The sequence below is a fragment of the Hirundo rustica genome, chromosome 1, assembly GCF_015227805.2.
Source record: "Hirundo rustica isolate bHirRus1 chromosome 1, bHirRus1.pri.v3, whole genome shotgun sequence".
NCBI lineage: Eukaryota > Metazoa > Chordata > Aves > Passeriformes > Hirundinidae > Hirundo > Hirundo rustica.
In genome coordinates, this window is record NC_053450.1 from 140,623,439 (window position 1) to 140,637,782 (window position 14,344).

At 36.7% G+C, this 14,344-nt stretch overlaps 1 protein-coding gene across 2 annotated transcripts in view; it reads right to left on the reverse strand.

Moving 5' to 3' along the window:
* The window catches only part of MPP7 (MAGUK p55 scaffold protein 7), a 149,092-nt gene that overhangs the window by 103,872 nt on the left and 30,876 nt on the right, over positions 1–14,344 (reverse strand). For both annotated transcript variants that reach the window (XM_040064993.2, XM_058420749.1), the window contains one exon: positions 4,907–5,071. In XM_040064993.2, coding sequence (XP_039920927.1) covers positions 4,907–4,943 — 37 coding nt within the window. In that variant the 5' untranslated portion in view covers positions 4,944–5,071. The remainder of the gene's footprint in view (positions 1–4,906; positions 5,072–14,344) is intronic.

A 14,344-nucleotide genomic window follows, 5' to 3' on the forward strand; every position in this document is an offset into this window, starting at 1 on the left:
TAACACAGAACAGTTTAGAGAAATTTCATGTCACTTAGAATGAATTTTCTGAGTCCCCACAAATATGTTGATACCAAAAAATAACTGTTTACAACACCAGCAAGTTGTAGTTTTAAAAATTTAATCAGATTGCAATTAAAGCTAGCCATACATCTAATAGTTTCCCAAATCTTCCAAATTAATGTTATCCTAAAAGCCATCTAATGCCTCTGGCAGATAGAGACGGGGAGAAATCAAGAATGCAAGGATAAAATATCAGCTCTATTTATTAATTCAGCATAAATTTTGCCTCAGCTGTCAAATCCGTTTTCATGAATATCTGCCATACCTATGCATTTCAGCGTGCTGAGGAATTAAAGTAGCTTTGAAATTGTGATGCAGTCAAAGCATTTACATACCACACTTGCTGCAGCACACCTACACCTAAAGTTGTAACCAAGAGTGTAAAGCAGGCGAGTGAAGGCTTTCCCTCTGCTGTTTCCACCACAGGATACCAGTGGGGAAGCAAAGGCAGCTTGGAGCAGGAACCGATGACCCTGCAAGCCTTTACCCTGGCAGCCTCCAACAGAAGAACAACTCCCAGAAAACTTTGCTTCACTGCTCTCCTAAATTCCCTTTCTCTCCATCTCGTAACAATGAGATGGCAAGATCTTTGGCCACCATTTTATGTTGCTGTGTTCTTTAAACAGGCTGCAAAAATAGAAACCTCTGATTTCTATCTCCTTCTGAATCCTGAAAACTGGGTTAAAAGGCTAAAATTAAAATTTTAGCACTTCAGATTAATTTGTCCTTCTTCCACTATAGATGTTTCTGATGCCCCCCTTCAGCTTAGCCAACTACTCAGATTTTCTTCATATTACTATTTTTCTCCACCTTTTTGTACTTTTTATTATCAAATCCTCTTAGAAAACAGCATGCTGAAACTGACAAGCTGATCAAAATGCATTAATACAATAGTAAATAAAGAGAAGACATCTATATGAAAACAATAAAAGCAAGACACATAAAAAATAATAAAAGCTTCTTTTTGTGTTCAGGTGCCTGCGAAACTATCTTTGAACTTCCCATTGCTTGCAGTGGTCTCTGAGAAGTCAATCCGTATGAACTAATCTAGCAAAACATTTCTACCAGCATTCAGCATATCCAAATCAACAGCATGCAGCTTCAGAGGTCCAGATTAATTCTAAAGAATCACAAAATACACTATTATAAATGCATTTTGGAAAAATACCTAACATTTAGAACAGATTTCACATACCTATTTAGTATTATTACAAAACAGAGATGAAAACACAAAAACCAGGAATATTTTAAAGGACCTGTGAACTTTGGTTAGTAACATATGTGGGGTTTTTTTTAAATTAAAAACCTAACATGTATTCAGTTTTGCAGTCTCTTGTAATACTGAGAATACTCCACTATCTGGCACAATGATCACTCCTTTATGTGCTCAAGGAGAAACAAACATAAGCCCTCGCACATTTTCTCGTACTGTAATTTACAATATTCAAATCCAAGAACTGCTTCTGACTTTCACAGTACATAAGCAATCTCACACAGTTTTACTTGGTGCCTAAACTTGGCTCATAAATGTGATTTTCATGCTGACAACACATGAAACAAAAACATGAAGTCTGCTTTGCACATTCATGCACTGGTTTTTGAGAACAAACAGAAAAGCATTTTTAAGCTTGTCAGTTAAGCAAGCATGATACAGTGCTGGGAGGAAAAAAATCTGCAACAAGTTTACGATGTTTTTCACATCAGAACAACACTTAAAGCATAATGATGTCATCTTGGCTCCACCAAAGTCAGCAACAAAGCTGCCATCTACTACTGTGAAGCCAGAACTGCAATTTTACACCTTCCGAAATATACCAGATACGTGAATGCCAGATCTCACAGATTTGCTTTACCTGCAAAAACGCAGGTCTTCTTGCTCAGACATCAAAAAATCTGCTTGATGGGCCTGCACACAGGGGCCAAGCAGACTTTTGCAAGACAGAAACTGCTGAAAGCTTCTGATCCAGCCTGAGGCGTGAGCTCAGCCTTCCATTCATGCTGGTTGCTTTAAGATAACTTTGACTTGACACTAACAGGATCTTAAGGGCCACACAGATGAGCAGCTTTCCAATTATCATTATTATACAAAAATAGGTTTTCTATATTGCTAACGAAGAGTGGAAGAAAAAGAAGCATCTGCACGTAATCCCCTCTCCTCTGTCTTTAGGTTAAACCTAGAGATGCCAGACCAATCTGGTAAGGTATTAAGATTAAATTAAAAGTTACTATATCAATCTGAATAAATTAAACATTTTTTTAAAAAAAGATTGAAAAGAGTGTAGCCATGATCTTGATTTGTCATAGCTTAAAGCCTGGTAAATGCCTCCCAAAACAGATTTAAGAGGCATGGCTTGTGTTCAAAAGAAGATACAGGATAAAACACGGTAGGACAAAAGCAGATATATGAAGAATATATATGAAGAAAGCAGCTGCAAGTACATGGTGCCACTTCTAATAAAAGCTGCTGACGAAGTAAAAGCAAGGTAAAATGGTCAGGTTTAGTCTCATCAAATGCAGCCCATCACAAACACTATTCTACTTTTGGCGGCAATCTGATACTTCAGACTATGTAAAAATAAAATTGAAATCATTAATGTTCCCATACTGGTGACTGAATGTCCAGCGGTCCATGATGTGGCAACTTTTGATACTCACAGATGATGTACTTCTATTTACAAGTCCTCACAGAATTCTTTCATTTGTTTTTAAACCCAGGTTTACTTTTACTTTACCCAGCATCTAATAGACACAAATATAGGTTAGGCTGCATTTTGTCTGACTGTATTTACAAAAGAGAGTTTTAGCAAACAGACTGAACAGAGTCCTGTTCCTACCCTAAAAGTCCCACTAAGTGACTTGCCAAGTGCTCAGTGCCCCACACAGAGCAGTTTCAACCTGTCACATGTCACAACATCAGTCTGTGCTGGCAGGGGAAGAGGAAGACTGGCTTACCCACACAGGAAGAACAGAGGTAACGAAAATCTTATGCACATCACTATTTTTTAATCTAAGAGTGAGAGTAACAGCAGAAAAACAAGACTCCGGTTAGAAAGCACCTGTATCATAGCCAGGGTAGAAAGCACAGTTCATGTAAACATCCCAAAAATACTTAAATGCATATCAGCCCCACCAGGAAGTATTGTAAAGAAAGTGGAAGAAAAAAAATAATTCCCTTTTCACTCCAAATGCAAATTTTTTATTTAGAGAAACAACTTACAATTTGAGGTAGGAAAAAAAGTACTTAACAAGCAGTATTATTTAACAGCAAGATATTAAGGGAATGTATCATGTTTTACTATAAATTTCATGGGACAAAGAAAACACTTGAGTTTTAACACAGATCTTAATTATTAAAGGTATGTTTGCATCACTATATGGATTAAATACCACAGTAAAACATGCTTAGAGACATTCTAACACACAGTATTTCAAAATTAGGATTACCTTCTACTTTTTGAAGCCCTTCTCTTCCTTTATTCAGAAAGTATGTCCATGACTATTACTTTTGGACATATTAACAATCTTTAAAAATAAACAAGCAATAATTTTTTAAAAAATCAGGCAGGTTTTGAAAGGACATAAAAGAGTGCAGGATAAGGAATGCAAAGATCCAGAGTGGAAAATTAGCCCCGAGTAGACCCTGACACATCTTCAAAAACTCAGCTTTAGCATACTGAACAGCTTCAACTCACTTATTTCCATGAGGAGAGGGAGAGAAAGAAGGTATGCCGAGATAGGGCTTGGCAAAGTCATAGTCAAATCCCTTAAACACAGGAATAGGGAAACAAAAAAGCATATAAAACCAAACAACTCTCCTTCCCCATGGCAACAAATAAACAGACCCACACCATAATTGTAAAGATTAATATCATTATCTAGGATAAATTTTTATGCGTGGGGAAAACAAAATCACTGTCCTGTACAGTCTACTGAAAATAAGAATCAAATGCAATTCCTTATATACATACTTATACACATACTTTTGGATTCCTGACTTGAAACCTCCCTCCTAATTTTCCAAATCCTGCTGTTACTTCTTGTGCAAAAAACTATGTGGCACAGGGGTGGAAAGCAGGGGTCTTTGTATTGTATTGCAACCTCAGCTGGATCACTCCTTCTTAACAAACACTCTCAAGCAAAAATACTAACTTTAGTCACACCAAACAAAGGGACAAAAATACTGTCAGAGAGGGAGAATGCCAGCATAACAAGAGGATGAAATTTAACCTCTAAATATAACCTAATATTGCCACAAAGAAAGTGAAAACTATGGAAAGCTCCATATCTGCAATCTCACTGCCAGCAGTCAGTGACAGGAACTGGGCTCTGACGTGGAAGGCAAGTGAAGGAACAGAACTTGAGACAGTATTTTTCTTCTCCTAATTTGTTATAGAGTTGTCAAAACTGAATGGTCTGTGTTCAGAAATAACTCCACTGATAACTGTAACTCACAGAGGGGATAGTCTAGACTGCTGCAAATATTAAGGCATGCATGATATCATCTTTTTTTTTTTTTTTCTTCCTCCTCCTCCTTTTTCAAGTTAACATTGTAGGAACCATGCTCAGAGGAGAATCCAAATTCATCAGGTCCATCTATAATATATGTTTGGATCTCTTTTTAGGAGGTTGTGGATGGAAGGGAAGAAGGTGGTGGTGGGACTTTTCAAAATTAATATATTTTATCTGCAGTGTTTCATGTATCTAAATTAACTTCAGGGAGAAAAGGTTATTTTTTCAGCCTTAAATAAAAAACCTGGTGAGACCATAATTAATTGTCTTGCTTGAAATACAGACTTAACAAATAAGACGTGGAGGAAACACGGCCCCTCCTTGGTTGGTGTACCTGTGTCACTTCCAGATCCAGCTGATAACGCCGGCATGATTTAGTCTGCAGAGCGTCACGCAGAAACCTCAAAGCAGCACTGCAGCCAGCAGGCAGAAGTTTATTTCAGTTTAACTGCTTGCAGCCAAGCTGTCTACAAAGATTTATGTTATCTCTCAGCTTCTCCTAGAAAGAAACAGAATTTTGCAATTAAGAACATTGTTAACCTGGATACTACTGCAGCAAATCAAACCCAATATTTATCATGAAATAAGCTTTTATTTAAGATTCTCAAACCCAAGTGCTAGGCATTTATTTATGACTGTTAAGAATTTTGTTTCCTCCAGGTGAAACAAGTTTTGTTTTCTTCAGTCTAGCCTATAACCCATTGTGCATTAAGGATAATTTAACACATTTCTCTAGTGTAAATTATACTCTTTAACTCCAGCAGGTCAGGCATTTTGGAAAAAAAGTCTAGGGGTATTTTATTAAAACTGTGAATAATTGAGGTTGTTCAAATTTTTGTACTACTTATCCCAGGAAAATAAAATTTCTTACTAACACAGTAATTTATTCAGTGTTTCTATTTAACCTCCTTTCAATTGTTTTCAAGTCATTCAAGATTTTTATTTGTAATCTGGAAATATAATCTACATTTTAACTGAAGTTGTAAAAAGTAGGACTGGAGCAAATACTTTTCTAAGGTAAATAGCAGTTAGATTCCTGGAGTTGATGGAGCCATTATCGTGTAAGGAATTTTTCTGTGATTCATTATGACAAAGTCAGTGGGTTTTTAACACATACTTTGTAATAACTGTACAGGTCTACTGATAGTAAATTTTGGGTCTTTTAACCACTTTCTGAGAAAAACTCAGAGTACATGTAACAAAAATTAAAATTAATTTCAAATATAAGTGAATGCATTTGTATTCAAGTATGTTAAAGTAAGAAACTGGAACACAAACATACGAAAAGAAATTCCAAGTTGAGACAGCAAATGTCTACTTAGAGCAGGGCAGGGACTGATGTGTTTGCAGGGAGAAGGAAGGGAGAGGGGGAAGTAGAAGCTACCAGAAAATAACCATTTTTTTCCAGATTTCAGTAAACAAAAAGGATCCTTGAAGAAAGAAAGCAGCATAGTTCTGCTTTAGCAAAAGAAAATAAACAAATACAAGAGTATTTTGCCGCTGCTATTGCTGGTTTGTTTTTTGTTGCTTTTTTTTAAGCACATTCATATTAATTAGAATTACTTTTGAAGTCATGTTGGCTCTAAAAGTGCATATTTTGGACCCATTTTAACTTGGCAACAGTCTTGTGGAAGAGTGATATACAGGTGCTATAAACAGCGTATGCTGGTCAAAATTTTGTTTTTCTCTGAAAAAAATCTCCACATAGCTAAAAATATTGCTGCATACTAAGGGCCATCCACAAGATTTTGTTAAATAAGTTTTAGAGCAATTATTAGATATAAGTTGGTTGTTAACTTGTACACAGGCATAAGCCTATAGTTTAAATAGTCTGGCAGCTTTTTTTAAGTACAGGGGGGTTTTATGTCCCCTAGGCATTTACCCAGTGAATCTGGGTGGTTTGGTTAAGAAGGCAAATACAGAAGAAGTTAGATCCCTGGACAACTTCTTCTATGATGAAAAGAATCAAATAAAAACCTAAAAGCTTATCTATTATGACTGTTTAGGGGTTTAGGATTTTTTTTAGTTATGGAACTTTATGAAGAAAAAAAGTCTTCAGTAAAAACAGAAAGAATCAGCTCAAAAAAATAATTTGACATTCATCAAATCGGCACAAAAGTCCATTAACTTAAAATTTAAAGCATGGATAAGGAAATAAAGTATTCCAGGGTGAAAGCTCATCTTTTGATGACAAGAGCTGTAAAACATCTATACGCAAAGCTAGCCAGGGTGCAGTTTAAAAAAGGAAAAAAAAAAAAAAAGACATCATAGCCAAGGACACATTGTACCAATTAAGAAGGAACACATTCACTTTACATTAATTCTGCTTGTTTTCAGTTTAACACATAGAGGAGAAGTTCTGTCCCAAATTCAGTGAGTCCCCAGAGCGAGCACACCACAGCAGCCGTATGAAGCATGGAGGCATTTTTACTTTAACATGTGTAAGAAACTGTCTCAAACAAAATTATTGATTACTAATGAAACAGCTGAGATTTATATGCATCTTGAAGTACTTTCAGCTATTTAAAAAAAAAAAAAAAAAAAAAAGAAAAAAAAGAAAAAAGAAGAAGAAAACCAAAACCAACCAGAGGAGGCATTCTCATTGTAAGCACATTACTATTAACCAGAAATTCAGGTTCCTTAAAAAGAGTTCACTGCGAAACGCAGAAAATCTTGTTGATCTACATACATGCAATGTATTTCAACTCACTCAGTTTCTTTATTTTTCTTTATTTTGCAGTAAATCATTCAGTACAAAAAAAAAAAAAAAAAACCAAAAAAAACACCAAGCTCCTCATTATTTAAGAAACTTATATACAGCATAAAGTTATTCCCCCCAGATCCTAAATATATATTAATGAACATAAATGATCTGATGAAATCCTTACCAGTAAAATGCTTAATATTTTGCTGGAATGGGATGGGGATTTTTTTTTTCCTAACGTGCAAATTAAGCTACATTTTTGCAGTGATGATGCTATTTTCTTTGGCTCACTTTATTTAAAATGCTTTGGAAGTTTTTGCCGGAGCCCAGCCATAGGCATTGCTGACTGCTGTATGGAATCGATTTGCTGCAACACAGAAATACCAGCTGTTACAGTATGTCCTGAGAGGGATTACCGAATATTCCTAAATTGAAGTTCAATCCATCTTTCCATAAAAATCAGGAGCCGGGGCCAAGAACGTAACAGCAGTATCAAGTGCACCTGAGGCATTTACAATACCCAGCAGGACTGTTACAAGCAGCCTTTAAAAAGGGCTTATTTTTGAAATTTCATTATTCCAGTTGTACCTTGCTTCTACAGATCGCACCGTATCGGGTTCTGCCGGCCGCCGCCCGCCCGGCCCCTCACGGCGGCTCGCGGCCCCCGCCTGCCCCCTGGCGGCCGCGGGAGGCGCCGCGCCCGCCCTCGCTCCCCACACGCCGCGGCAGCGAGCTTCTGCTCTTAGTTCTTTAAATAAAAACGTAAATCGTGGGTTAAAATGAAATAGCAAAACGCGTAATTTTCATTGTTTGCATAATGGAAGACATCTCTGTTTCAAGGCGTTCGGGTTGAACTGCAGGTATTGGGGGGAAAAAAAAAAAATAAGCCTCGCCAGTAAAAAGCACGGAAATGCTCTCCGGCCTTCCAACAGCTCCCACACGCTGCTCGGTCACCAAGCCAGACAATGCTGGTCACCTTGACCACCAAGGTCATTACAGTGACATAATTCACCAGGGTGACACACGCCCGGGTTACAAGGGCAGGAGTGGGGCAGAAGCCTCCCAGAAGTACCTTCCAAAACTGCAAGATTTTAGAATTACAGCTCTCCAAGGGAACCATTTCTCCGCATATCCCACATGTAAGAAAGTCCCCTTAGCAAAGGATGAGGGGATAAATCTTGTTCCCCATCACTCACAGTGTCAATACAAGACTGATAAGAATGGGGAGAGGTCGGGCTTAAGATAAAGCAAGCAGGTGGGAGATAGCTGGAGCATGCCGAGATGAACAGCCTTCCATGTAATTTCACCTCTAGTAGCTTCTTTCCAGCATCCTCTATTGCTTTTAAATTGAAGTCACTCCATCAGTAATGCATACACTTTATTTCAGTCAAGTTCATTTTTTGAGAAAAGATACAGTAGAAAAGCTGATTCAAATTTGTACTTATGGCAAGCACCATGAAGCTGGAGATAGAACACGTGAAGTCTTGGTTCTAACCTCAGACTTCCCACACAAACCTCAATAAATTCTGTATTATTTATTTCTGAAAGGGTATTTTACAAGTTACTCAATATTTTGGCACTTTAATGAATATAAATTGATCTTCTTCATATTTGAAAAGCAGACTGAAGGCTTTTGATTAATTTATGACAGATAAAACCATAAAAATATGAACATAGCAATGCTACAAATCAGGAGGCAAACAGGCTGGGGATGGGACACATAAACCCAGGTTGTTTGATACAAGAAACATTCAACTTATTTTTCTAAAGGATGCTACAATTATGATGATTACAACCTTGATTTCCAGGACTAAACCAGAATGTCTGCAAATGGTATTCAAACTACCAGATAGAGATTTCATGCAGAGACAGGAAATTTGACAGCCAGTCAGTCTTGTATTCATTATGGGGCCTCAAGTAATTGAGTGACTACAGACATGTATACAAAACTCCAAAAACCCAGTGAGCACAGGAAATTGCCAAGGGAGGTTTTCTAGACTGGGAGAAGTAAATCTGTTTCAATAGACAAAATCTGAATTGAAAATGGTGGCCGACTCTTTTGGAAGCTGTAATGTAATGGGATCCAGTGAATTCTTAAACTCTTCTGAAGAAGGTTTCACCTCCTTAATCACACGGTCTCCGACATGCTACTGGAACTCGCCTGTGGCTCCTGACAGGCTTCCAGAGCTGCTCAGCTGCCCCTACAGGCAGTACATACTTGCTGGCAACAGGAACCTTCAAAAAATCTTCAACTTGAATTACTGCATAGAGGACATGTGCACAAACATGATGGGTCTCCAAAGATGCTGCAGACGCAAGAAGCTGCTTCTGACTCACTCAGCTGTGCATTTAATGAAAATTAAAACAATCACAAAAATCTCTCTCGATAAAGACCACTTTAAAACCCCAGAAACATCTATGGCAACTACCAAATGTTATTAACTAATACACCAGGACAGAAAACACGGACTGTCCCAAATTAAAAAGGCCAACAGCTGCCTTCACTAACTTTCTCAGTCTTGTCATCATACCAGCCTAAGAAGAATTAAAGGCTTCTGCACATTTTCCTGTATAATGTTCTATCAGTGTTTTCCATTTTATTTAGGTTACACCATAGATATGTTAGAAAGAGCCTCACTTTGTGAAAAGACTGTGAGAACAGCAGATAATAATTTAGACACTCTTAACCATCCACTGAAAATGGGTAACTGCTTGACATTTAATTTATACATTTGTGGTTACATCTTTAACAAACAGCAGTTTGGAAAAAATACTTCTAAAATCATTTTATCTTGTAGAGTGACTTCTACTTCCATGGCTCAAATCTGACTGTGAAGTCAGTGCATCAGGAGAGAGATCTCTCTGGTTTCTACTTATGGGAAAATTTTTACAGTTGGAAAAAAAGAAGAGATTATCTAAATGATAAAATCCTTGACGACAAGGAATTAAAAAAGGGAGTATTTAAGAAGTCATGTAAATGAAAAACATTAAGACAGTTGAAATTACTACCCCATCAGACTGTGGCGGTTATTTCCAGCAGTTTGATCAACACCAGAATGAAGGGTGATTTCCAGTGAGTGGCCCTCCTGACTGGTCTCTAGGCTACATATATGGACCTTTATAATTTTATTCTCTTCCTCTTCAAGAATGAGCTCCCACTAGACACTTCCCTCGCTGAATCATTAACAGAAAACACACAACTTCAATCACTACCTGAGTACACATTTCCAAAAACATGCCAGAGGCTGATATACGGAGGAGATCCTCTGTCATGTTTGACTGAGTTTGCTCAAAGCGCTGAAGAAAACAGGTAAGAGAAGGAAAAGAGCACAGTGTACAATTTTCTTCTTTCACAACTTCAGCAATAAACAGGTTTCTCTTCCTGATGAAAGTAATCCTGTGTCAGTGGAAAAAATCTCACTTACCGAAACAACTCCATTAGCAACACTGAAACTGGTATCACAATTTTCCTTTTTCAGACTGTTTTCCCCCATAATATTCCTTCACCTGGAGCAGGACCATTTATCTAGATACCACCATTATCCAAACTCTCTCTAAATAAAATTGTGAAATACATTCTTTCAATGAGTAAATACAACATAGAAAAAACAGAAATAAAATACAGACTATATTAAGATATTAAAAGTTGGTAATATTGTTATTAATTTATATATTATGATGTATTACAATTTAAGTTTTAGACGGTTCTTTGCAGCCTGAAAACACTGCCATGCTAATGTGAAATATCTTCAATAAGAAGAAATATTAAAACAGAGGCAAGGCTTTTTGCAACCTGCACCTTCCCTGTCTTTAAACACAAAAACCCCTACATGAGCTCTGTCCAGACTTAGATTTTTAATGTCAGTGTTTGAATTGAACACATTCCCTTAAATGCATGAAAACATTCCTTTAAATAAACACACTAAAGCTACCAGTTTAATTTTAAACAGCATCACTGTTGTAGATGTCCAATACCCTTAGACAGATCCAATTTTCTGCAAATAAAATGTACCAACTGACAGAATAATATTAGTTTAATATACTAGTTTAATAAAGCTATTCATTAAAATGTGACCTAAACTATGTCTCAGATCAAAGGTTGCTCTCTCAGTTTGAGTTACTGGTTTGGGCACACTTTTAACACTTTTCCCCTAGCTGCAAACCATTCCTTTCCTTGGAAAATAGCTGTCAGCAGGTACCACAGCCTCTCCATTAATTACCTGCACAAATAGTTTTGTTCTGGCATGGTTTCCTGACAGTCTGTTTGAAAAATCTAAGTAACTACAGTAAATTACAAACCTCACTGACCCCCAAAATACTGAAAAGATTGGCAATTTTTCTATAAATTAGAGTTCAGCAAAACCTACTGCAATGAGTCATCCAATAACCTCAACACTCCCTAAAAAAACAAATAAAAATGTTTTGCACCAAGGGGCTCTGCAACTCCAATTTTAGAAATATACTTCATATTTTAATAGTATTATAATGCAGTTTGATCCCACATTTGCAAAAGTGGATGGGAAATCTGAAGTAAATAGAAACAGAAGTAAATCCAGGATTAAGGAGATCCTAAATAAACTAGTAAATATCTAATTGACTTAAATAGTTTAGCTACATATTAGTGTCACCAGCATTATTTACATCATAATCCAACAAAACATATATGCATCAATTCTCAGTTCTGTTAAACAGCCATATCCAAAAATCATCCCCACAATTACAGAAATATTCAAATTATTATTTCAAACTCAGAAATATCTCCTCCAATATCAGAATGTCATTTTTCAAACTCAAAATTTTGAGCACCTCTAGAGCCAAATAAGGCACAGGTATTTTACAATGCTTCCAAATTTTATTACAGAACTTTTGATCACTCCTTCTCTTTCAGATTAACTAATCTTCTGAGAACAACTCCTTTCTTCAACATAATTTTCCATAATCCTCTTCTGTCAAAATGTGATGATTATTTTTTTAATAGAGGATGAGTAAAGGAAAGAGATGAATTAATAATTAAGTACAGGGTTTATTTTTTGAGAGCAAAATCAGAATAAACCCCACTTTCTTAACATGTGTTTTTATAAAAAAAAACCCCATGCAATAATTTTCATTTTAATCAGTCTTAGATTGCTTTTTTGAATGGGAAGTTTTAAAATTCAGTGAACAATCTGGACAGTACATCTTTAGCTCAATTTCAAAAAATATTTTTACTTGTTAAGTGGTGATTTATTAGTTGCATCTTGAGCATAAGTAACAACAACAAAAAAACTCCTTAAGTGTACACACGCATAGTAAAAACAGACTACTGCACATGGACAGACAGCTAATCAGAGGAAGTCTGTGTTTGACTTTCACCAGTTTACAAGCTTTGAAAGCCAAACTTTTCTGTGATTTAAGTTTGTAGAAGAAAAGAAAGGTGAAGGTGAATAGCCAATCAATGACACATTCCAATGCCTTCACATTGCTGGTACATCAAGCGTACCAGACACTTCTTGCAGCCTTCTGTTTTTGCTGAAAGTTCCCCATGACCATCCTTCATTCTTTAATTCTCCAATTCCATCTAACTTCCAGATGCCATTGAAAAGCTCTCTTCTTACTGCATGCCCTCCCTTCTTCCTCCTTAGCAAACTCTAGCAGCACCACTGCATCAAAGCCACTGTATGACTTGTCACCCAGCACATACACTTCCTTCCATTTTTATTTTCATTCTCTTCCTTTGCTCCATTTCCTTCTTTCCAGGAGAGAAGCTTCCCCCTCTCAGGCCCTGCTGTACAAATTCCACCTTGTAGTTTCTTGCCTCCCATCTATATCCATTTTACCTTTTCCTTGATGACACTGCTATGTACTTACTATTCTTGTCATGAATCCAAGAACCTCCAGTAATCAACTTACCCTTTACCCCCTGTATTTATAAATATTCCCATCTCCTGACATTTTATTTTACTTCTCTTACAGTTTTCACTTTCTCCTGTCTCCATTTCCACTCCCACCCCACTGACCCTTTCCACCACTGTTCACATGTGAAAATGTGAATGACTCTCACACCACTGCTTTCTAAACCTAGAGTCAGTTCCCAAATCTATTTTTAACCAGCAAATCCTTGTTTTACTACTCTCCAAATATCTCCTTTAAGGCTCTTCCCCTTCTTCTAGAACATGGATTAGCCGAGTTCAAACAGGCAAGAAGCCTTAAGTGCATGACACATGTGAGCAGTCGCGGACACGAACATCCACATAGGAAGATCTGTCTGCCTGCAGCTCTGTACCATCTCCAGGATGCAACCACCCTCAGAGCAGGACTTTGCTGGTGTCTTCAGTTACTTACAATACCCTAAAAATTTTGGAACCAATAGTATATATATATATTCCAAAATTATACATTAGAATTCAAGTGAGATATAGTTAAGAGTCCATATTTAAGTTTGGTTTACTCTATGAGTCAAGTCACTCTGCACACTTAAGTTATGTGTAAATTTAATTAGCAAAAAAGATATCAACTGTAATTAATTCAACGTCCTGTCTTGCCAACCTGTATAGCCCATGTAATAGCCCCACTGTAATCAGAGTGCTTCTGAGGTTCAAGTAATTTTTCCAAGACTAAAAATCACTAAATTCAAATCTGAGATACTGCTGGATGAAGAGTCAGGTCTAAAGAAAGGGGTAAACTCTATGTCAAGTTCACACTGCAGTGAAGACAAGCTCTCAGATTTCACTTCATTTAGCCAAAAACCCATATTCAATCTTTGTGAAGAAAATAATTTTAAATTATAAAAGGTCAATAAACATAAATGCTAACAGAACTAAACTTGGCAGTGCTACCTACACATGAAGACTTTTTTTTTCTGTTTTTCTTGTTTAACTCACAGCTTAATACATTGCTTTAAGTCTTAACGCATACCAGGAAAACACAGGATATGCAAAGAGTCCAAGTTAATGTTGCTGTTGGAAACTTAATGTTTGCATTTCCTGGATTTTGGAATTTTAACTAGGTGAACAATACTGCATTGATTCTATTTTGGCATTTGCTAGAAATACCAAAGTTTGGTGTTTTTCCTTTTTTTTTTTTCTTGCC